The following is a 25706-nucleotide window of genomic DNA, read 5'->3' as shown; positions in this document are numbered from 1 at the left end:
GTAAATCAAATTGTGATATGATTTCATGGAACTGACAGAGAGAGTGTGTGTTTGTGTTCAGGTATGTATCTGGTGAAGTGTACGAGGGCTCGTTTCAAGATAACATGCGTCATGGTCATGGGATGTTGCGTAGCGGGAAGCTGAATTCCACCTCTCCCAGTGTCTTCATCGGCCAGTGGCAGTACGACAAAAAATCTGGCTATGGAGTTTTTGATGACATCACCAGGTATGCAAATAGACAAGAAGGGTTGAGATCACATAGTGGTTGTGGCATTTATGACTTGAATTGAAAATGTATTAAAGTCCCCCTGTAGTCAATAATTTTATCCCTTAAAACTCATCTTTGATCACCAAAATGACATATTTTAACGTTTTTTCCTTGAAAACAAATGTCTTCATGCCTTAAAATAGCTTGAATGTAACTCTACACCCTTGCCTCATTTAGTATACGTGGTTTTATGAATATGCAAATTAGCCCTGCCTCCACTCACTCACACCAGCTCAGAGATTCACTCGTTGACGATCACACATTGACGTGATTGGTTACAAGGTAGTTTGTGACGTCAGAAACACCAGTGATTTCAAACTGCGTTTTTGAGACTGTCTTTGGTTCACTGCCGTAGTAAGAAGAAAATATTCAGCAATGGTGGTTCAAAGCATATTAAAAACACCACATAGACATATAAACAACATTAAAAACTTGTTTTTCACCATTTCTCTTTAAACATATTACACACATTAAGACAAGAGTAAGGATATGTGCTCTATACTAACTGTTGTTTGTGTCAGAGGGGAGAAGTACATGGGCATGTGGCTGGATGATCAGCGTCAGGGGAACGGAGTTGTTGTTACACAATTCGGCCTCTACTATGAAGGTGCTTTTAGCAACAACAAAATGATGGTGAGGTTCACACACACACATTTGGTTTTATTTAAGCAAAGTAGGTACTGTATGATAAGCCATGCTTGATTATGACCATATTCACAATATATAATGGCCTCTTGAGCATTATTGCTTTTATTTAACAGTTATCACACAATATTTATCAAATATTATGGATATGATTTTTTGTTAAAATTATATTTGAATAAGTGCCATCTTTTCACTACAAAATATAGCTCCTGTTTTTTCCCCACACATTAGGTTTTACTGTTTTTGAACCTACAAAAATGACAACAAAAAAAAGACAAAAATGACTAGACTTTTTTGCTAGTAAAGTATAAAAAATAACTTTTTTTAATCTTGTAATTTGTTTCTCTCCAAGGGGACTGGGGTGCTACTGTCTGAAGATGACACCACATTTGAAGGGGAATTTTCAGAAGACTGGACTCTAAATGGAAAGGTGATTTATAATGCTCACAAACACTTAGTATGCACACACATCTACGCTACTGTTCAAAAGTTTGGGGGCATTAGTATTTTTTTTAAATACTTTTTTTTTAGTGGAAATTAATTTTAATACATTTTTGAAAGAAATTAATATTTTTTAATAAACTCTTTTTGAAAATGTTCTGTTCATCAAAGAATCCTGAAAAAAATGTATCACAGTTTCCACAAAAATGTCACACAGCATTGAAGATAATAGGAAATGTCTTGAGCAGCAAATTAGCATATCAGAATGATTTCTGAAGGATCATGTGACACTGGAGACTGGAGTAATGATGCTGAAAATTCAGCTTTGCCAAAACAGGAATAAATTGCATTTAAAAATATATTAAAATAGAACGTTTTTTTTAATTGTAATAATATTTCACAATATTACTATTTTGCAGACCTTGTGAGCACAAGAGACTTCTTTCAAAACAAGTCTTACAGATTCCTAAACTTTTAAAGGTGCAGTTAGCATTTTCTGAAAAAATGCTCTTGAAAATTAAAATTGAACACCAATAAAAACAAGCCTTTCCTTATTTTGGAGGCGGAGCAATGAAGGGAGTGGTGTGTTTGTTTGGGTGTCGATTTCAAATATCAACAGTGTTTCTCAGAAATCGCTTACTGCACCTTTAAATGGTGGTGTATGTTCACACAAACAAGCCTGTTATCTTCTCTTTCTGCAGGGCATGTTGACCATGCCGAATGGAGACTATATCGAAGGCTCTTTTAGTGGGGTTTGGGGAACCGGACTAAAGATGTCAGGTTCCTACTACAAACCCAGCCTCTACGACTCAGACAAGGAGAAGGCTCATGCACTGTAAGAGCATGTGTTGAACTGTGTAGCATATTCAAATGTTAAGTGACATTGTCATTTTTGATGGAGAGCCTATATGTATGTGTGATTGTGTTTGTCTGCAGTAAACTGGGCAGGTTAGCAGTTCACTCCGAAGACAAGTGGAAGGCCGTGTTCGTGGAGTGCTGGAACAGGCTAGGTTGTGATTCTCCCGGACAAGGGCAAACCACTACAGCGTGGGACAACATTGCTGTAGCCCTCACTGCTAACCTGAGACAGCAAAGAGACAGGTACACTTAAACACACATGCACTCACAGTTGACTCCAGTAGAGCCTGACATAAGCATGTTGCTAAGTTGACAACCAAGAACTCAAAGCAGAAAAAATGCCAAAACTTTATTTTACAGTGTCCTTGTTACATATGTTACATGTACTTACCACAGTAATAGCAGTAAATTATGCATAATTACATACAACTACCTATAGGAAGTACATGTAGTTCAGGGATGGGCAACTTCGGTCCTGGAGGGCCACTGTCCTACAGAGTTTAGCTTCAACCCTAATCAAACACACCTGAACAAGCTAATCAAGGTCCTCAGGATTACTAGAAAATTACAGGCAGGTGATTTTTTTTCAGGGTTGGAGCTAAACTCTGTAGGACAGTGGCCCTTCAGGACCGAAGTTGCCCATCCCTGATGTAGTTGCTTAATATTACTCAGTACTTAAATATATAATTACACTGTAACAATGACACCTTAAAATAAAGTGTAACCAAAGGGTAGGGCTTAAATGGATGATTGCTGCTGTGACTGGTATTCTTTATTAGTTTTTTTCCACAACAACAACATCACCTTGTCCTGTCGTTAAAGTAGTGCATATTTGCATATATGAATAATCATTTAAAGCGTATTGCAATTTTTACACACAGAATTGTCAGCAAGCAGACTATCTAAATAGCGTGGTCAATGTTTATATGGTTGTCAATGAATAGGATGCTAAATATCATTTTGGCTTTAATAAGATTTTCCCAATAAATAGGCAAGAATAAACCTGGTGTCTTCCTTCGACAACAAATCACTTGAATGCGGCAATCTTGTAATCATAACTTCAGAAGTGGGAAGTAGGACATTTCAAATAGCATGTGAATGTGTGTGTTTGTTTTTTAGTCCAGAGTTGCTGAGTCGCTCTCATCACAAAACGCTGGAGAGTCTTGAGTTTATCCCTCATCATGTGGGTCCTGTGACTTTAGAGGTGTATCACACAATCCGCCGGTACCTCGTCAAGGTAAGCATTGCCACTTGTCATCAATTAACTGATAATAACCAAATTTTCTTAACATAATAATGTCTTTCCAGTGTATTTTGTCCCTCTTTGCTCCTCTAGGAGTTGTGTGATGATTCTGCACTATATGTCACTGACCCCTAATGTTTGACCCTAGGCATGTGATACCCCACTGCATCCTCTGGGTCGACTGGTGGAGACATTGGTTTCGGTGTACCGTATGACATACGTTGGTGTTGGGGCCAACCGCAGATTACTGCCCCAGGCCGTCAATGAGATCAAGTCCTATCTCAGCCGCATCTTCCAGCTCGTCAGGTAAGTGCTTGAGTCAAACTGACAACAAAGTCTGTTTTAAATGTCTTTTCCATGAATATTTATGTGTGTGTGTTTGTGTTTAGATTCCTCTTCCCTGATCTGCCTGAAGAAGGAGGTTCATTGGCTGACCCTCCAAAAGAGACGGGCGGCTCAGACCCTGCTGGGAAACAGCTTGAGTCTCCTAAACCCGGGTATGTAAGATATCATGATCTCATCAGATATAATATTATCAGAAAAATAATACCTTGACCAAACTCTGATATTACAGTGCGAGTAATTTTATTTTATACAACTGTAATTGTTTATGTCACAGTTAGCTTTTTTTACTGGGAGTGAAACAAAAAATGCTTACATATTAAATCACCATGAGGTAATACTTATATTTGATAAATTAGTAAATTTAGAAATGAAAAGTACTTAATCTGATTTGATTAATTTCTTTTTTTATTTGGAACTTGATAGGCGCAATCTCTGTAAGCCCATTTCCACCGCATAAGAAAAAAAAATCATGCTTTGATAAAATTATGACATACTAAGTCAGATGATTTTCCTGTGCTTTTATGAGCTGTTGTCTTTAACACATTTTTTTTTTAGTAGTCATATGATGTGTTGTGTGTGTGTGTGTGTGGCAGGTGTGTGGTCAGCAGCTCTGCTCTCCTCCTGCCGGTGCTGTTGCCACGTCTCTATCCTCCTCTCTTCACTCTCTACGCTTTAGAGAAAGAGAAGGAGGATGATGTGTACTGGGAGTGTGTGCTCCGACTCAACAAACAACCAGACCTGGCGCTGCTCGCCTTCCTCGGGGTGCAACAGTGAGTCCCACACACAACTACAATGAGACATACTTGGATTTGATTGTGATCCATCTTACTGCCACTAACAACTGTTTTCATAGGAAGTTCTGGCCTGTGACTGTTACAGTACATGGAGAAAAACAACAGGTATTTAAAAATGTCCTTTTATAAGAGAGACTCTATACGATTTTTTTTAAAGTGCCCCTATTATGCTTTTTCAGATATTTCTTTTCGTGTAGTGTGTAATATAGCTGTTTGTGAATGTAAGGTCTGCAAAGTTTCAAAATGCACAATAAATTAAGTTATCTTCCAAACGAAAGAACCGATTCTGAACTTCCTGAAATAAGTCGTCAGAAATTCCAGTCTGTCTTTGTGCATGAACGTACATAGGTTTGTACAAAAATTTGCATAGCGTTGGGAAAAGTTACTTTTAAAAGTAATGCATTACAATATTGCGAAACTCCCTAAAAAGTAACTAATTGTGTTACTTAGTTACTTTTTATGGAAAGTAATGTGTTACTTTACTTATGCGTTGCTTTTTCTTACCTGGGCTGGGCTGGGCTTGCTTGTATAATATTCTGAGTTTGTGTTTCATTTTGTTTATTCATTTTGAGGAATACTAAGTCTGTTTTTGTGCAAGTGAGATAAGTAAATGCATGTTCACATTTAGTCTAGAACTACAATAAGCATCATGTTCACGCAGCGCACACAACGCCTCTGCACTTACTCACAATTTCTCTCAACATGGGGACAGGAGAGTTGTCAGTCAATACAATACATGGAAAAATAACTTATTTTGAAAAAGTAACTCAGAGATTTTGTTGTAAATTTAAAAGTAATGTTACTTTACTAGTTATTTGAAAAAGTAATCTGATTACATAACTCAGATTACTTGTAATACTTGTAATACGTTAACCCAACACTGGTGATTGGCATCTAATTTGACCATTAAAGTGTTTTTGACCTTGGATGCATGTAAACCTGTTATAAGAAACCTCCAAAACAAAATTAGGAACCTTTAAAAATAGCATAATAGGGGCACTTTAAAACGTCTCATAAAACTCTCATTGAAGGCAAAATGCTGATTATACCTGAATTAAGAACCTGGAACATGAAGCAATATTCATGAAAATATTTTGGGTGTTGGTGTGTAGGTTCTCTCAAGCACTAAAGACGCCTGTTTTGCCTCAGCGGTTGAGACTTTACAGCAAATAAGGTTGGAGAGTTTTTTTTTGTCTGATAACTTTTGTAGTTTCTCTCTCTGGTATGTTTTTTTAAGTTTTTTTTCTCTTTTTATTTCGACAGCACAACTTTTACCCCCTCAGATAAGCTTCAGGTCATCCAGCTGACCTTTGAGGAGATAACCCAGCAAGTACTTACACTCCTGAAACAGGATTTCTTGTGGTCCATGGATGACCTGTTTCCTGTCTTCCTCTTTGTTGTTCTGCGTGCACGGTAAGGATGAGATCACATGGCATTTCTAATGCATCCCTTTTTTTGGAATATGTATGTATTATACACTACTTTTAAAAATTTGGGGGATGGTAAAACTTTCTCTTATGCTCACCAAGTCTACATTTATTTGATCAAAAATACAGTAAAAGCAATAGGTATTGTGAACAGCTTTTTGTTTTTAATATATTCTAAAATGTAATTTTTTCCTGTGATGCAAAGCGGAATTTTCTTCAGGCTTCAGTGTCACATGATCCTTCAGAAATCGTTATAAATGATTATGTGTTCCTTTTAGACATAGTCTTTTTTTATCAGCATATGCTTTAGCTCAGAAAATAACACATTTTTAAAAACAAGGCATGTTTTAGTTGACAGCTGTTGTTTTCTTCAGGATAAGGAATCTGGGGTCAGAGGTCAGTCTCATTGAGGACCTTATGGATCCATGTGTACAACATGGAGAGCATGGCATCATGTTTACCACACTCAAGGTATAGTGTATATAAGTGTATATATTTAACTTTTGCTGTAATTAAAGCAACATTTCACCCTTGTAATTTTATCAGGGTGTTAACACTGTATTGAGTTAAGAAAAATATAATCAGAAATAGTATACAGTTTGAAACCATGCAGTGTTAACATGTGGTCACATCTGTAAAATTTCAGCCAAATATAAAAAAAAAATTGCATTCACTATAGCAGACATTAGCTTAAACTTTGTCTTTCAAGTTGTCAGATTGGCAAAATTTTGTGAGCAAAAAAAGGTCCTCTGTCAATTGTCAGTAGTGTAGCGATGCATGCAGTCACTTTCAATCCAGGCAACTTTCTATTGGTGAATCCGCATGACCAACTTGAACCCTTTGAGAAATCTGTGTATAGAAATCTTTTGCCCTCACATGATATTCCCAATCATGTGGATTCTCATTCAAATGACTGGATTTCATCCGGAAAAATTTGCTGAACATCGCACTTATAGAATGTAAAAGTTGTTTAGTAACAGACAACTAATCATAAACTGCCTCAGTGGTCTTTAAATATGAATTGAATATGACATTTATTAAACATGATTTATCTGATTTGCTTTGTACAGGCATGCTACTATCAAATCCAGCACGAGAAGGTCACGTAATGATCTCTCCAAACCCATCTGGTAAGGCAGTGCAATGACGGACCAGCCAATAGTGTTCAAGAAACGGACTTGATGTGTGAGGAGCCAATCATGTTCCGAGCCTGGATCACATGGCCGGTGAAGGGTGATTCCATTAGAATCTGACATTCTCATATTCCCGTTTATGTGCAAGTCAGACTTTGGACATTTATTCATTACATTTTTGTGTCTTCCTCGCTCAAAAAGCCATAATTGAGGCGTTTTAACTGCTGCCATTCCATCATGCTACAGATATACATTACTCATTGTTCTTTTATCAAAGAGCCTGTACTTCATTGGCTCAGAATGTATGTCGTTTGACAGCATGTCACCTCTCCCCTTCAAGCACACACTGGTCGATCCAGTGCCAGTTGTCGATTGATGTATGAAGTTCATTAGTGTACTGTAAGCCATCTGAAATAATGGTTGCAATCTACCTCCATCTTTGAAGTAAACTACTACATTTTCCTGATCGTATTACATCATTCATGGCAAACAGCACACTGCCATGGACCTAAATCATGAATCTGTTCACATAAATGAAAAATGATGTGCTTCTTGTACTTGAATGTCCACGAAAAGAAACTTTTATTGCTGACGTCTGATCCATTTTGAGCTTTCTTAACCAACTGTGCAGGGATGGTGACCTGCGTTATTATGTGCAAGTCTTTGTTTACCAGCTTCTTTGTTCAGCCAAATTGAACTTGGTATTTTAAACGGTTGACACTAAGAAATAGAAAGTGTTTATGGGTCAACACAATTTTTTGGGTTCTTTCTATATGCTCTTGCACAACAGTTTCCAGCAGGTTTTTTTTTTTTTGATGCACTCTTAAAGGGATACTCCACTTTAAAATGAAAATTCTGTCATCATATACTCACCCTCATGTTGTTTCAAACCTGTATGAATTTCTTTCTTCTGCTGAACAGAAAGGAAGATATTTAGAAGAATGTCAATGGTACCATTGACTTCCATAGTATATTTTTTTTCCTACTATGGAAGTCAATGGTACCAGAAACTGTCTGGTTACTGACATTCTTCTAAATATCTTCCTTTCTGTTCAGCAGAAGAAAGAAATTCATACAGGTTTGAAACAACATGAGGGTGAGTATATGATGACAGAATTTTCATTTTAAAGTGGAGTATCCCTTTAAGTATTCTTGTATTCAGTTTTCTGAAGCCTTTATTTCAGAAAACACTTAAAATGGTTTCGACTTTTTCTGCATCTCTGAGTAACCGTCGGCAGTGTTTAAGTTTTTTAGTGGATGTGACTGGCACACTGGAAAAAAGCAACGAGCCACAATTTGCATGCTAAACCAATTTGGTTATGAGATTTATTTTCTGCGTTTTACTGCAGAAAGGTCACTTGACATAGGCAAGCACTGTAGTATTCACTGCTAAAATCAGTTCTTTCTCATGAAGTGTTCTTAAAAGTGCCTCTGACAGTGTTTTGGATGTGTGTCAATACATCTCTTTACCCAGCAATAGCTTTGAGTTGAGTCACACGTTTTAAAGCTCAACGGCCTAATGCGTTATTTCCTTTTATTGACATTGTTTTATTTATTTGATGGTTAGATCTGGCTGCAGCACAGATAATCTGAGCGACATAGATAATCTGCAGGGTATATCACGTACAGAGCACCAGAAGGACAGTGAGTTCGAATAAATGGCCAGAAACCCCATTTCCGAGGATCAGAGATCAGGATTTGGATGCTAGTGTGTGATTGTATGTTACTAAATGTAATCGTGCAAACTGTTACGGCGAAGGACTGTTGATGTTTGCAACCGTTGACACATGAGATGTTGCATGAATATAACGATTCATGTTGTACTTTGCGTACAGGAAGTTACGGTTTGTATTTCCACACCAGTTTTTCTAGGCTGAGCCAAGGTGTGCATATTAACCTGTGTTTGAGTGTGCGTATGTGTGCAAGTATGTATAAAGTTTCGTTTTTGAAGAATATTGTATGTTCAAATTGTATAATGACATAATTCAGATAGATGGCAATAAAACAATGATTGGGAATTAAAATGGTTGTTTTGACTCTCCTACTTGGCCTTTTATTACAGCTGTTTCCAAAACTTTGTAGGGGGTTTGAATTAAAAAAAAGGTTACCCTTTATTTCGATGGCTCATTTTTAGACATTCTACTAACTATAAGTAATTTTGCAACTACATGTCAACAAACTATTAGAGTATTAGTATAGTAGACGGTTAAGTTCGGATTAGTAGACTGTTAAATTCGGATTAGTAGAATAAGTCGGCATGGTGCAAAGTTAATCACTTTGTAGAACTTCATAGTAGAATGTCTAAAGTTGGTAGAATGTCTAAAGTGGACCATCATAAACTGTTAACATAAAAATAGTTGGTTCTTAATAAACCAAAATCAAATTTTTCTTAGTTGTCTGTTTCCACTGAAGTGGCAGCATTAAGCTGTTAAAACTTCATCAGCGACTGTTGAAACCATCCATTGAACTTTGTTTTTGAGGAGGAAAATGAAATTAAATGAAAATTAGAATATTTTACTGGCAAAAATAATTTCAAAGTCATGTTGTTTCTGTATAATCTCCAAAATAGCTTCCAATTAGCACATCATTTGATTGGATGCTTGACGATTGGGTTAGGTAAGTGTTTCTACTCTCTATGAAAGTTGATAAGCTTATTTATTTGTTATCCTATGTCTGATTAAATGGTTTGTTGTATTTTTAATATTTGTGTTTTCAGCCTTGTCAGAATATGGAGGAATGTTGACACATCTTTGGAATGACTGCTTTAGACTGGCCTTAAAGGGTTAGTATCAGCTTCTGTTTATCCTTTTTACTTTAAACTGATTTTATAGGGTGGTAGAGAGAGGGACGAGATGAAGTAACATCAGGAAAATGGATACAGTTTCCCCCAATCAGCTTATGCCTGTATACAACATTTTTAAGCATGGGGCGCTTCAATATATTAAAAAGTCTGCTTTTACAGAGATGAGTTGATAGGCATCTGCTAAACAATATAACAATGCTCTGGGTCTGGGTGTTTAAAAGACTTTACTTTTTAAACTGTTTGAAGACCCAATTGTTTCAAACTGAAACGAGTAATAAAAGGAAGTGAAAGAAATAGGCCATATCAATGATTTAGTGCCACTTAAAGGGAAAGTTCAGCCAAAAATCATTTACTCACCCTCACGTCATTCTTTTCACGTCGTTTTTTCAAATCAAGGTAAATCATTTTTCAAAACAACAAAAATAGAGTTTAATATAAAATAAGAAAATAATAAACTATCTAAAGCAAGTATTTATGCAACTGAAATTTTGTCTGAGATAAACCCCTTGTGACAACTAGACCTGATCTGTCATGTGCAGTTTTATTTTAAAAGGTATAATGTGAAAAAAGTGTGATGAGAATCAAAAAACAAGTCAGAATGGGTCATTCACTCCACTGTTTTAATCAAGAGGATTACATGTACGTGTGACGCAGAATGTATTCAGTGTGGGATCATCAGCTGGTAAATATGTGTGAGTGGGTCAGCGGAAGAGAGAGAAAGAGAGAGAGGTGTTCTGTATCTCATGCAGTGGATGAGGAATGATTAAATCTTAATAAGAATGTAACACTGATGGTGTGTAATGATGAATTAACAGCTGAAAGACTGGAGTTTTGTGATAGAATGATGTTTGAAAGAATATGAAAGGAGACATTCACTCTTAGAGACACTGTCCAATCCCTCCCTTCCTAATTTCCTCTCTCACATTCCTACACACTCTCTCTCTCTCCCCAGCTGACTCATTTGCTTGTGAGGGATTAAGCAGGATAGAGAGGGATTACACTTCTTTTTTCCAAGAGGTCTTTTCTGTGCTCTGTTATGGAATACTATCCACGTTATTCCTCTGTTTATACTATCATATTTGAGCAAGTTAAAACTGACAGTCATCATGCAAACTAAATCCTCTTCAGAAGTTCTTCAGTGTGTTAAATTCTAAACTGGGATCTAAACTGAGAAGACAAACTGAACGTGAGGGAAGAGGGAGGTAAGTGAACAGGATTTGCTACTAAGTCTCTCTGCCTGGATGTGAGTTTGTGGTTCTTGCCTTCCAGGCTTATCAATGAGGAAGCTCCCTGCGGGACAAATGTAGTAGGCTTTTTATTCACTGTAATCGTTAAATCCTTCCTTGTGTGTATTCCTGGGATGCTCCAGTTGGAATTCAGCAATGTTATGTGTACATTCTATACATATCCTTCAGTCAAGAATCAGATTTGGCGATGCAAATTGACTCAAATACAGAAACACTGAGTTAAAACCACTTTTAAAAGGACAGTAACTCTCAAAAAGAAGAATGTTTGAAAATATCTCAAACCCATTTAAGTTATTAAGTCTGAAAATTATGTGCACCTGTTTGTTCTAAAGATCTGCAAACTAATATTCAGTGTCTTTACCTACAGTGTTCATAACGAATCCTGTTGAGATATTTATATTGCACTCTTTCATGTGATCTTTTGGTTATTGTTTATGTAGCAAATGTGTTTTTATCCAAAACCACTAATGGTGTACTTATAACCAGGAAAGGTCCTTTGGAGTAACCTGTACTTAAGTGCTTTGCTCAAGGTCAAAACTGTGACAAGGGTATTCATGGACCCCTCCGTTCTTGGATTTCCGGATTTCCATTTTGAAATCTAAGACCTCTGGGTTATCAGCCCCAACACAAATGTGTCATACTGTTGACACTTTTATCCAAAGTATAGGACACTAATGACAAGGACAGTCCAAATGGACCAAACTATGGTTAACTGCCTTGCACAAGAGCACAGTGATGATCCTTGTTGAGTTTGAACCTACAAACTTTTGGATACCAGCCCTGATCGTTAAGCAACACCACCTGAAACAACCACCATTTTTTCTCTGTAAAGGTTTTAAGTGCATATCTAACTCATTATGAAGTATACGTGAAGTAAGCCAGGAAACGGGAATTGTATTTACAACTACAAAAAGTTCTATACTGCATTTCCCAAAAGCATTGTAAGCTTAAGTAGATCATAGAGACCATCGGTGCGCCAATGGTTCTATGGTCTACTTAAGGTTACGGTGCTTTTGTAAAACATGACATTTCTACTGAATTTACAGTTCACTTGGAAATAACAGGCAATAACTGATCAGCAGTTGTACTTGAGTTCATGTGGATTTTCTTGCAGCTGTATATGAGGAGGATCAGTGTATTGTTTGGTTATTCCCTGAACCTCAAAACCCTCCTGGATTGACAATGAGACCAAACGTGGAGACTGATCAAGGGTCGGCTCCACTGGAGATGGGAGACAAAGGTAAGAAACTGCAATACAGGTAACTACTTAAATTTGGAAGCTGCCAACTTAAATTTTTGTTTTGTCAAGCTGATTAGCAAGATGCTAATATTAACGTTACTATAGCTGCTAAAGAAGCCATCCAACATCACTGGTAAATAACTGGCATGTACCCAACAAGCTTAAAGTTCTAGAGGTGTTTGCTTTGTATGTTACAGGCCTGACACAGATCTTAGCACTTGTGATTGCTGAGGTGAGGGGTTCTATCAATAAAGATATAAATGGAGCTGAACTACTGCACAGTCTCCTCAATGCCCCCTGGTTGCAGTCTCTACTAAAGGTAGAGTCCATCCTACATAAACTTATAGTATTAACAGTGAGTTATAGGTGAGGGTTCATCATTATTTATTTATTTTTTCTCTGAAGGTGTATGAATGTCTACAGAGGCACATAAAGGGTCCAGCTAGGCCGTATCTCTCCTATTCGTCTGGACTCTCACTACAGGTCAGCTCTACTCTCACTGTCTTTAATTTTCACCATAGTTTGGTCTGTTCGTTCCATGTACTTTCTGTTTATACTTCCTTGATGGCTTGATCTCTTCCTGTGACTGGGGACTTGCAGATTGTACCAATCGGGAGTCTTGATCTTGTGGTCTTGGTCTTAAGACCTCTTGACACCAGTTTGTGACTTTGGGGTTAGGTTGTGGGCTGAATCTGGGGCTTGTGATGTCTAGTGCTGGTCTGGGCCTTTGGGGGTCTGGATCTAGGTCTTAGAGCTGGGGTGGAAACTCTGGCCCGCAAGGTCCACTGTCAATCTAATATAACCAAAGAAATTAGAATTACTTGAAAATTAGAGGCAGGTGTGTTTGATTTGGATTGGAGCTAAACTCTGCAGGACAATGAATCTTGAGGGCTTGAGTTGCCATCTCTGTCTAAGAGGGTCTGTTAGAGATCTTGGTTTTAGGGAGTCTGGTCTTGACTCTAACTTTTTTGCTAATACATTTTGATTTCCTAATAAGTCATGACTCTTGTTTTGGAACTCTAGGTTCTATCTGACCTGCTTGCAGTCCCAAACCCCTCAAATGAAGCTCGAGAACTGTATGCCCTCCTCAGTCAACCCCACCTTCAGGTGAGCATTCTTTCTAAAGTTACAATTATGTTTTTAAAACAGTAAGTGGTTTAGAGGGGCAAAGTAATTCGTTTTTTGGCCATCACTCTCTACACAACAGAAACTTTTCAAATTCTCAGGCCAGACTTTATGGACAGATAGATGTTGGGAGACATTGTTGTTATGTTTTTTTTACGTTTTTAAAGATATACACTTTCAGTATTCAATTAGTTGTGTGGAATGTTTTGTCAACCATAAAAATAATAAAAACCGCATATATTTTTCAGGCTCTCCTCTCGGCTCATGACACAGTAAGTCTGAGGGACTATGAGCCAGATCTGCCAGCACTGCCTAAAGACCTACCTGAAGATGAGGAAGCCTTGAGGATTGTTTGCTTAGTCAAAAACAATCAGCCTCTGGTGAGCATGACCAGAAAAAGGAGTGGCAGGCAAATCTAAGACTTGCTTTTACTGACCTGTCCTGTGATTTATTTAGGCTCTTTTAATGTACATTGCTGGAGCCTTTCTTTCAGATAATCATGGCAAAAAGGTACAACGGTAAAGACTGCTAGTGGTTTAAAAACTTCTTTCTTCTTGTGTTTATTATATATTAGTTTGTTTGTTGCTTTATTTTTTTTAAATCTCACTAATAGCTGATCTTGTAAAGAGTTCTGTTTGGTAACTATGAGCTGTGTGTTGTCATGGATAGACCAGAACTGGAAGAAGGTTTCAAAGCCACTGGGAAACTTTAAGGCAAGCAACCCACCGTGGACTCTTCTCAGCTGCGGGACGGCTGGATGGAGGCTTAGATGCCAAGTTGGAAGGTCCCCGGGTGGGTGGTTCCATATCCACCAAGACTGTGTCCCCAAGTGTTGTTGCTCCCACTGCTGCACACCTCTGCAACACTTTTGGCAGTTGCAGACAGAGCAATGCATTATGGAAACAGAGCCTCAGTTGCTCCACCCCTTGTGTCTGTAGCACAGTTGTGATTGGTAAGGACCAAAACTGTGGATTTGGAGATTCCCATTATTACATTCATCAAGATTTGCGACATGTATGCCTCTGCTGAAAGCATCATCTAATTAGTGTTCTTTGTTTTCTTGTCTTCATCCATTTCACCATTCTTTTCTCATTCTTTCTCTGAAGACAATTTGATTGAGGATTTAGACAGTGGGGAGGAGTGTGATGTTGCTAATTCTGTGCCACATACATTCTCTCAACCTTCCCCATGGATTTCCTCATCATTTTGCTACTATCATCCTCCTTCAGAACCTTCTAGAACAACCCCTCATGCCCGAACTGCTCCCCCAAGCCCAATGCACTGTCATCGGGTAAGAAAGACCATGACATGCTCCCATACTAGGCTGGCAAAGGAGGAAGGTCTGGATGAATTGCGGAGTACGTTGCAGCAGGCCACCAGCTGCATGGAGCGCAGTTCTGAAAACGTCCACCTGCTTGGTGAGAGGATGGCCGCTGCTACTGAACGCATATCTGAGAGTGTGCAGGAGAATTCTCAGGCTTTGACAATGCTAACACATGTAGTAGAGAAGCTCCAGGAGCTAGTATCCACAAGCAACACAAATTCAGTGTCTCCACATTGCGCTGAGACTGCAAGTACAAGGGTTAATCAGATGGGTAGCAGATCGCTCAGTGTTCCCACTAGTCCAGCTATTGGTTCTTCCTCTCGCTTTTCTCATTGTCCTTCCTGCTCCTCCTCCTCCTCCTCTTCTTCCTCATCTGCCATCACTCTGCTGGAGCAGCCAGTGCTATCAAAGGGGAGGTCATTTAATCCCAAAACAAAGCCATCACTATCTTCTCAAAGGAGACAGGTTGATGTACAGGACTGGATGACCAATGGGTCCTTGACATCCAGCCCTGCTCAAAACCACAAAGTGAACAGCAGCACATTTGGATGTTTCTTTAACCAGAAGAAGAAGAAAAAAGAATGAGGCTACTTCCACTTTTCCACATTATGAACATCCTTTCGGATTCTTGCTGTCTCAAGCATGCAGGTCTTTCAAATATTTAATATGTGTGTTTTTATATGTCATCACCACTCACCACCAGGCCTTGATGTTACCATTGTCATATTAGTGCTTGTCCTACCTTTTTGGAAGTGATGTATTGTTTTCTCATTGGTCATTCTCATTGGTTTAACTTCATCATCTCCATGACTCTATCCCTTATCAGATCATATTTTCTCTTTTTTATCATTTGATTCTTCTTTTGACTTTTTTCTCTTTCTCTTCATGTAACATTGCAGTTCAGTTTGTCATTGAACAATGTTCCTGGCATGCCACTTCCATCAGATGTAGCAATGATGTTTGATGAATGCATGTTTTGTGCTTGATGCATATCGAATTAAGCCTTGTAGATATTTGCATTGATATCTGCTTTTTTAGGGAGCAACAATCAGGAGAGATGATGTGACGGGAGAAATATACATTGCTCGGGTTATATTTGGAGGACTGGCTGACCGCAGTGGTGAGAAATACCTGACTCTACTGTTTTTTTCTGAACCTCTGTTCTCTATTTGTGTCTCTGATATGCCATACTCAACTATCACATACTCTCTATATTACATGTCTCATGGAGTCTCCATTCTTGTCTATGTGCTTCCTGTTGAAGGTCTTTTGCATGCTGGTGATAGGCTGGTGGAAGTAAACGGTAATCCTGTGTTTGGACTGGAACCAGAACAGATCATACAAATTCTGGTTAGTACACACACTCATATGAGTGTATATTATATGTTGTGTGTCCTCTTGCTGTTTAGATAACAGGTTCTGTAATAGCTAGTAGCAGCTGACCTTTGTGACACTCAACCTCTTAAACCTCACTTCCCTCCGGGTCACGGCACCAATGTGACCGGTTCTGCTCGGCCCACTTTAAGAAGGGCTTGAACCGGCAACTGATGGCATGGGAGGCAAGCAGGCTAACAAGAGTCAGTTGCAAGTGTGTCTCTTGAGGCCAGGAGAGTGAGGTTTACCAGCACAGCTCTTGCCAGCTGGCATCCGTTACACTAGTTTAACCAGCAAGACCATCTTGACTAGCTTTACCAACTTTTTCATTGAACATCGTAGCTATTCGAGTGTACTGGCTTGACCAGCCCCAAACCACTTTGGCCCAGCAAGACACATCCATAATATATATCCAAAATTACAACAGATAACCAATATATATATAAATATATCCATAACCAATGCAAAGTGTTACCCAGAATAACATAGAATAACCCAGAATTACCCAGAATTTGCATTGGTTGTTAAAATAACTCTCTTTATCTCAAAGTCAAACCAGTGGTTTTACTGTACAAAACAACAAAGCTATTCTCATTTAATTTAAAGGAAAATAAAAGAAAACTATGATAAATCAGAATTCATGAAGTTGTGTCTTAATTTTTTGCCACAGGCTCACTCCCATGGAACCATGATGTTTAAGGTGGTTCCCATCACTGACAGGCCAGTCAACAACCAAACCATGGTGAGCTATCAAATGTCAACACTTGATTAGTCTATAACAGAAATGGCATGGAATACCCGATGATAAGGCAGGAATCAAGCATCCAGTTCTTTGGATTAAGTAGTATAGTTGGATAGCCAGAAGTTTCCAAAAAAGCAGGAGGAGGTGCGAGACCAAACAGGGCTGTCCTTGTTGTCACTAATATATGTGTATTTTAAAAAAATAAAAAGGCAGGAATCAAGCAGCAGCAACAGCCCATTACTGTTTTTTTGTAAAACAAAAGCAAAACAGCGACACATAGAGTGTAATTGATAATACCACACTACATCCCAAAATGCAATGCACTAGTCTTGAGCTTTCATTTTCTGTATGACGAATGTTCCGGAAGTGAAATCAGCTTATTGCCTTTACTTGACTAGTTATTAGATCAAACTAATAAGAATTAAAACATTTTATAACAACTTGAAATAAATAATTATACATGATTATTTACATGCTAAGTGTCGAGGTGTATTGTATATGTCTGTAAACTGAATATTATGACTTTTGCTCCCTTTTCACAAGCTGTATGTGCGAGCCATGGTGGACTACAATCCCCACGTGGACCCTTCCATTCCCTGCGCAGATGCCGGCATGGCGTTCCGGAAGGGAGATATCCTAGAGATTGTGGATCAGTCGGACACCCTTTGGTGGCAGGCTGTAAAACTACCCAGCGTCTCTGCCTGCGCTGGCCTCATTCCTTCCACAAGCTTACTGAAAAGGTCAGTTCTAAGTAGTCAGGGGTTAAAGGTCGGTGACTGAATAATTACACATCTGCATAGCCTATGATTTGATGAGATTTGGCAGCTGATTTGAATGTGATTTGAGATTACGCTGACAATCACTGCTGTCCCCAATTTTAAAAGCCAAATACGATTGTGTGTGTGTGTTTGTAGGAAGCAGAAAGAGTTCTGGTGGTCTCAGCCTTATCATCCTCACACTTGCGGCAAAACCTGTGAGTAAACTGTATAAATGCTGTTATTGTTTTATATGTGCATTTATTCAGGATGTTTAATTCAGCTGATATGTATTGGTTATCTTTTGTTTCCATGCTAACCTGCAGTGAGTACTGTGGATGAAGGTGAGCATTTAGTCTAGAAATACACAGGTCTGTTCTTGAATTTGACTTTGAGAATTCATATTAAAGGGATAGTTCACCCCAAAATTAAAATTCTGTCATTAATTACTCAACCTCTTTAGTTTGAAACCCGTAAGACTTTTGTTCATCTTCGGAACACAAATGAAGATTTTTGAAGATGTGAATAAGACTAAATTAAATCTGTTCATCAAATAAAGCGATCGAGTCTCTTTAGAAAATTCAGACTAAACCACTCAATTCACATGGATTAGTTTTACGATATCTTTATGATCTTTTTGAAGCGTCAAAAGTGGTAGTTGCGTAGCTGTCAGTGGAGGGACAGAAAGCGCTCCGATTTCATCAAAAAGATCTGTGTTCTGAAGATGAACGAAAATTTTACATTTTTGCAGGATTCTATGATGAATCTAAAGTTTAAAAAACAGCATTTGAAATTTTGAGATTTTATTTCCGTGTAGATTAATTACTCCTGGATGTAAATGTGATACTCTTCATGTGAATTAGAAAACCATTTTATAATTTATGTCCATTTTTAATGCCCCCCCCCCCCCAAAAAAATAAAAATTAATGTAATGCTAAAGCTTACACACTGCATGTGAAACAGACCATAGACTCATCGCTGTTCGCAGAAAAATCATAATTTTTTCCTCTTTTTCCTTCCCCTAAGAGGATGACATGATTGCCATAGATGAGAAATGTGTAGAAACAGGTAAGTTTTCTTGTCTGATTTAAATGAGTATTAAAACCGTATCTTATATAATGCTTGTTAAACCTACACCTGTGTGTTTTTATTCCCTGTGCACAGATGAAGAGGCGTTTGAATCTGGTAGGTAAGTCCTGAACATATCAGGAGAAACATTTTCTGAATTCAGGTTTAGGGTCAATGTTTAACGGTACTGACCCCCAAACAAAACCATTTCTGTGACTATAGCAATAACTAGATTTGTGTACAAATGATGATATTATGATGTTAAAGATGAAGTGTGCCACAACATTGAGTGCATCTTTAAATACTTTAAAATATTGCCTTTGATAACTTATGTCGCTGTTTCCTTCATGATGATTCATCAGAAGAGCTAAAGGATGGTGAGTGTGTATATAACACATTACTATAGAAATCCAAAAGTTTAATATTAATCGCCATTGCTTGTGCTGATTTACTCCTTTTTTCTTCTTTTATTAAGTCACTGATAATTATTCTGTATTTGTTCAAATATAAACTGTGTCTTGTGATGTGTTTCAGAGGAGAGTGAATTCACCACGAACGTTGAGGGGATTTATCTGAGTGAGTGTCTCTCAGATATTACAAGATTTACTGGTTTATATTTACCACAGCAGATTAGATGGTTTACAGCATCACAAACACTAACCTGTTTTTTTCATATTGACCAGTCAGGTGACTGGGGATGACAAAACTAATTTTTTGGGTGTTATTTTAGTTGTAAAATCACAATTAGATCACATGCATTGAGTATATTATATTAATAACAAAATACAACACATACCACATACAGGTATTAAAGGCATAGTTCACCCAAAAATTCTGTCATTTATTACTCAACCTCATGTCGTTCCAAACCCGTAAGACTTGTTCATCTTCGGAACACAAATGATGATCTTTTTGATGAAATCGGAGAGCTTTCTGTCCCTCCATAGACAAATAAAATAAGCAACTACCACTTTAACACTTCAAAAAGTTCATAAAGAGATTGTAAAACTAATCCATATGAATTGAGCGGTTTAGTAAAATTTTTTTGAAGAGACTCGATCGCTTTATATGAACAGATTGAATTTAGGCTTTTATTCACATAAACATTCATCAATGCACACATCAGTTGTGGTAAATGGAAGCTCAAGCATTTTCGCCTGACGTGCGAGAACCAATGAAGTTAATTCTCATGTTACGCAGCACGTTTGAGGTTCTGCAAGAACCAATGAGGTTTGTTCTCGCGTTACGTAGCAAGTTTGAGATTCTGCAAGAACCAATGAAGAGTGTTCTCGCGTTACACAGCACGTTTGAGGTTCTGCAAGAACCAATGAAGTTTGTTCTCGCGTTACACAGCACGTTTGAGATTCTGCAAGAACCAATGAAGTTTGTTCTCGCGTTACGCAGCATGTTTGAGGTTCTACAAGAACCAATGAGGTTTGTTCTCGTGTTACGCAGCACGTTTGAGGTTCTGCAAGAACCAATGAAGTTTGTTCTCGCGTTACGCAGCACGTTTGAGATTCTGCAAGAACCAATGAAGAGTGTTCTCGCGTTACGCAGCATGTTTGAGGTTCTACAAGAACCAATGAGGTTTGTTCTCGTGTTACGCAGCACGTTTGAGGTTCTGCAAGAACCAATGAAGTTTGTTCTCGCGTTACGCAGCATGTTTGAGGTTCTACAAGAACCAATGAAGTTTGTTCTCGCGTTACACAGCACGTTTGAGGTTCTGCAAGAACCAATGAAGTTTGTTCTCGCGTTACGCAGCATGTTTGAGGTTCTACAAGAACCAATGAGGTTTGTTCTCGTGTTACGCAGCACGTTTGAGGTTCTGCAAGAACCAATGAAGTTTGTTCTCGCGTTACGCAGCACGTTTGAGATTCTGCAAGAACCAATGAAGAGTGTTCTCGCGTTACGCAGCATGTTTGAGGTTCTACAAGAACCAATGAGGTTTGTTCTCGTGTTACGCAGCACGTTTGAGGTTCTGCAAGAACCAATGAAGTTTGTTCTCGCGTTACGCAGCACGTTTGAGGTTCTACAAGAACCAATGAGGTTTGTTCTCGCGTTACGCAGCACGTTTGAGGTTCTGCAAGAACCAATGAAGTTTGTTCTCGCGTTACGCAGCACGTTTGAGGTTCTGCAAGAACCAATGAAGTTTGTTCTCGCGTTACACAGCACGTTTGAGGTTCTGCAAGAACCAATGAGGTTTGTTCTCGCGTTACGCAGCACGTTTGAGGTTCTGCAAGAACCAATGAAGTTTGTTCTCGCGTTATGCAGCACGTTTGAGGTTCTGCAAGAACCAATGAGGTTTGTTCTCGCGTTACACAGCACGTTTGAGGTTCTGCAAGAACCAATGAGGTTTGTTCTCGCGTTACGCAGCACGTTTGAGGTTCTGCAAGAACCAATGAGGTTTGTTCTCGCGTTACGCAGCACGTTTGAGGTTCTACAAGAACCAATGAGGTTTGTTCTCGCGTTACGCAGCACGTTTGAGGTTCTGCAAGAACCAATGAGGTTTGTTCTCGCGTTACACAGCACGTTTGAGGTTCTGCAAGAACCAATGAGGTTTGTTCTCGCGTTACGCAGCACGTTTGAGGTTCTGCAAGAACCAATGAGGTTTGTTCTCGCGTTACGCAGCACGTTTGAGGTTCTGCAAGAACCAATGAGGTTTGTTCTCGCGTTACGCAGCACGTTTGAGGTTCTGCAAGAACCAATGAGGTTTGTTCTCGCGTTACACAGCACGTTTGAGGTTCTGCAAGAACCAATGAGGTTTGTTCTTGCGCATCAAATAAGTATGGTTGAGCTTCTGTTTATGTGACATATGTTTGCTGATCAATGTTTACATGTGAATAAAAACCTAAATTAAATCTGTTCATCATATAAATCGATCGTGTCTCTTCAGAAAATTTGAACAAAACCGCTCAATTCATATGGATTAGTTTTTCGATCTCTTTATGAACTTTCTGAAGTGTCAAAGTGGTAGTTGCTTATTTGTCTGTGGAGGGACAGAAAATTCAGATTTCATTAAAAAGATCTTCATTTGTGTTCCTTATATGAACGAAAATCTTACGGGTTTGGAACGACATTAGGGTATGTAATTAATGCTAGAATATAAATGTTTTGGTGAACTATCCCTTTAAGTATCTGTTCCTGATTCTGTAGCATCATATAACTGTTTGCATTTTTTAATGTGCTTTTATTCTTTGTACATCTTATGGTGTGTATGTCAGCTGGTTTTCGACGAAGTCTGCGTCTTTGTCGTCGGCGGAGAAGTCAGGCTTTTGGAACGTCCCAGTTCTGCACCATGCGCTGCCCCACAAGCTGTTACAGTTCCCTGGTCAACCCTTATGAGGAGGTGGTGCGGTACCAGCACCATCCAGAGCACACACACCGCCTCATAGCACTGATGGGTGAGTGGGCTAAATATACACATATATACTACATACAGTTTCAAATTTTAACTGATTTTTTATGTTTTTAAAAGAAGTCTGATGCTCACCAAGGCTGCATTTATTTCATCAAAATAGAGTAATAACAGTAATATTGTGAAATATTACATTCCTGTGATGCAAAGCTGAATTTTCAGCAGCATTACTCCAGTCTTCAGTGTCACATGACCCTTCAGAAATCATTCTAAAATGCTGATTTGGTGCTCAAGAAACATTTCTTATTATTATAATGTTGAGAATAGTTTTTGCTGCTTACAATATTTTGTGGAAAACATGATACACTGCCATTCAAAAGTTTACGGTACGTAAGATTAACTTATTCAGCAAGGATAAAAAATGACAGTAAAGACATTTATAATGTTAAAACAAATTCTGTTTCACAACAATGCTGTTCTTTTGAACATTCTATTTATCAAATAATCCTAAAAAAAAAAAAATCGTTTCCACATACATTTTATATATATTTAAATACAAAACAGTTATTTTAAATTAAACAATATCACCTTTTTGCATTGAAATAAATGCAGACTTGGTGAGCATTAGAGACTTCTTTCAAAAATATTAAAAGATCTTACTGACCCAAACTTTTCACCGGTAGTGTTGATCTTGTACAACTTTGTGTAGCTCCATTCTTGTTTGCACATGATCATGTATGAATATGATATGCCGTCAGGTCCGTCCGGTGTCGGCGTGAATGAATTGCGCAGGAGGCTAATTGAGATCAATCCAAAGGTCTACCAAGGAGCCATTCCTCGTGAGTTTCATACTACAAATATGACTTTGTGTGATTTAGCTGTACTGATTTTGAAGATGTCTAACTTTTATTTCCACTCAGATACCACAAGGCCACCCAAATGCCATGAGGAATCTGGCAGAGAATATCACTTTATCAGCCGAAAGCAGTTTGACACCATGGTCTGCAATCACAGGTGGTCTAAATATACTAGTGTATGTTTAACACAGTCAGTAGTTTAATATCTGACAAAATGTTTTTCTTAATCTTAAATAGGTCAGTGACACTTTTTTCCTCTTTGTTCCTCAGGTTCATTGAGTTTGGGGAGTTGAGAGGTCATCTCTATGGCACTAGTGTGGATGCGATTAAAGATGTTTTGGCAAGTGAGAAGATCTGTGTGATTGACATTGAGCCATATGTGAGTTTTTCTCATCTCATCTGTTGTTATTAGTGGTGTTTGCTAATATTTAATGTTAGGAATGTGAACAACCTCTTAAAGTCTGCATGAAACAGAAGCTGCAATCGTTTTTTCTTCCCTATTGTCATGTATATCCGAGTGAATCGGCTTCTTGAATAAGACAAAATGTAGGCCAGGACTTTGATTTTATCCATCGGGTATTGATTGGATGGTTGTGGTTTGCTATTGGTGGATCTCATGATATTGACAGGTTGTCCCGCCCTCACGTCAGTAAACATGTCATCAGAGAAGAGATGTTGCTGCAAGAGAGAGGGGACGTTTTTTTGATTAAAGATAATGAGCGCACATGAATAAAAAAAATATGCATATGCACGGATAAATCATTTATAATAAATACTGCAAAATTCTATAAAAAAATAAACAAACAAGAATTGTCAATTTTGGTTTTATGGTGACTTTAATCTTAAATAAACATAGATGTGTAACTCGTGCTCAAATTTCAAATCTTGCCGCTTGCTGAAGAGAACTATTTTATTGTTTTTGAAATACTATTTTTATAAATATTTTGAATTACCTGTTATTTTTATATTTTCATTTTAATGTTACATTTTTAGTAATTTTGTTATAACTTGTCATTTTTATTCATTTATTTTTACTTCAGTTTTAGTTTTAGTTCAATTAGTTCCGTTTTAATTTATTTCTATTTAGTAATTTTAGAGTTTCAACTTAACTTATTTTAGTTAGTTGCCCAGGCAACATTTCTAATTTTCATTTTTTCAAGTTTTTCATCGAATATTTATATTTTATTTAACAAAAATTGTTTTAATAGTTTTAGTTTATTTAATGATAATAGCCTTGAAAGAGAAGTGTGATATAACCTTTCTAAACAATCAGATTTATGATTTTCAACTAGTAGATGTAAAACAGGTTAAAAAAAGTTCCCATATTCTGATGCCAACTTTGGATCGACAAACAATGCTTTCATATATTATGCTTAAGTTGTAATCGCTGCCTAACACATTCAATGTTTCTGCCAAACTGAATACATGTTGTTAACTAATAGGCTATAAGTTATATAGCTTGTATATTACTGCCATATGGACATTACACTGACACACTCATCTCTGGCTGATAACAGAATACTTCCTAACTGTAATGCTGCTTTGAAACAACATGTATTGGGAAAACGCTATAGAATTAACCTTGAGTTGAATTGCAATTGAATTAGGCAAAACCATTTGTTGTATATTCTGAATTATGCCTGACATATTCTGACGATTGTTCTTGACCTTCAGGCGTTAGAGTCAGTGAGGACCCCAGAGCTGAGGGCGTATGTCATCTTTATAAAGCCTCCTACTTTTGAGCAGATGAAACGCACACGAATGAACTCGCATATCATCACAAATTACTACATCAGCCGACCCTTTAAGGTGAGCTTGCATCTTTATCTGTGTCGGTTTATCATTGTTTTTACTTTTCAGTTTATGTCTTTAAAGTACCACATCTCCAATGTTCTCTATATTTTCTCTCTCTTGAGACAGGATGAAGATTTTCAGGAGATAGAGGATGCAGGACGCAAGATGGAGCAGCATTACTGTCAGTTCTTCGATCATGTGATCGTGAACGACGGCCTGCAGGCTGCATGTGTTCAGCTGCTGACTGCAGTGAGAAGAGCTCAGGATGAACCGCAGTGGGTACCGACCGCATGGATCAGGCCAACAGACCAGTCTTAATAAGAGCTAAGGGATCATATTTTAGGAGTGCAGATGGGTGTGGATATATAAATAAACTTTCTTTTTCACCTTTTATGGTGAAATTAATGTGTGTTTTGTTTGTAAAAATGTTAGTCTTTATAAAAAAAAAATCTGTTCACATTTTTTTTTTCAGGTGTCAATACTTTGTTGAAATTTTGTTTGCCCTTGTGAAAACATTAATAAAACCTAAACCTTTATTAATGTCAATGTCACTTTATTTGTATAGCACAATTAAAACAACACATTGACCAATGTGCTTTACATCATTTGTAAAATAACATACACCTCAATAAGGCATACTGTAAAACAGTCAGTCAGTGGTTAAAAGCTACAGAAAACAAGTGTTTTAAGCTGTTATTAAGTATTTTTGAGCACTCTTAATCCACTTTAAACTGTACTTGATTTCGAGGATTTCCAGAGTGGTGAGGAGAAATAAGAAGAACAGAACTAACACCAGTTAAAGGGATAGTTCACACAAAAATCTCACCCTCAAGTTGTTCCAAACCTGTATGAATTCCTTTCTTCTGCT

At 37.9% G+C, this 25706-nt stretch overlaps 2 protein-coding genes across 6 annotated transcripts in view; both read left to right on the top strand.

Moving 5' to 3' along the window:
• Positions 1-9195, top strand: part of als2b (alsin Rho guanine nucleotide exchange factor ALS2 b) — a 29481-nt gene extending 20286 nt beyond the window's left edge. For all 5 annotated transcript variants that reach the window (XM_079884777.1, XM_079884776.1, XM_079884775.1 and 2 more), the window contains 14 exons: positions 62-226; positions 790-901; positions 1266-1343; positions 2056-2189; positions 2291-2455; positions 3332-3449; positions 3604-3761; positions 3845-3952; positions 4394-4570; positions 4654-4699; positions 5707-5768; positions 5858-6007; positions 6396-6492; positions 7092-9195. In XM_079884777.1, coding sequence (XP_079740903.1) covers positions 62-226; positions 790-901; positions 1266-1343; positions 2056-2189; positions 2291-2455; positions 3332-3449; positions 3604-3761; positions 3845-3952; positions 4394-4570; positions 4654-4699; positions 5707-5768; positions 5858-6007; positions 6396-6492; positions 7092-7130 — 1609 coding nt within the window. In that variant the 3' untranslated portion in view covers positions 7131-9195. The remainder of the gene's footprint in view (positions 1-61; positions 227-789; positions 902-1265; positions 1344-2055; positions 2190-2290; positions 2456-3331; positions 3450-3603; positions 3762-3844; positions 3953-4393; positions 4571-4653; positions 4700-5706; positions 5769-5857; positions 6008-6395; positions 6493-7091) is intronic.
• Positions 9196-10920: 1725 nt separating this feature from the next.
• Positions 10921-25377, top strand: mpp4b (MAGUK p55 scaffold protein 4b). The gene is made up of 22 exons (XM_079883633.1): positions 10921-11159; positions 12319-12444; positions 12642-12763; positions 12850-12927; positions 13468-13551; positions 13818-13949; positions 15932-16013; positions 16158-16243; positions 16938-17009; positions 17553-17749; positions 17924-17982; positions 18091-18108; positions 18791-18832; positions 18929-18949; positions 19195-19209; positions 19367-19408; positions 22054-22233; positions 22946-23026; positions 23108-23201; positions 23315-23423; positions 24719-24853; positions 24965-25377. Exons 2-22 carry the CDS (start codon positions 12387-12389, stop codon positions 25154-25156), a joined length of 1899 nt encoding a protein of 632 aa, XP_079739759.1. The 5' UTR covers positions 10921-11159; positions 12319-12386; the 3' UTR covers positions 25157-25377.
• Positions 25378-25706: the final 329 nt, after the last annotated feature.

Source organism: Squalius cephalus (genome assembly GCF_949319135.1).
Source record: "Squalius cephalus genome assembly, chromosome: 10".
Lineage (NCBI taxonomy): Eukaryota > Metazoa > Chordata > Actinopteri > Cypriniformes > Leuciscidae > Squalius > Squalius cephalus.
The sequence above is the reverse complement of the archived record's forward strand: the minus strand, read 5'-3'. Positions and strand labels throughout refer to the sequence as shown.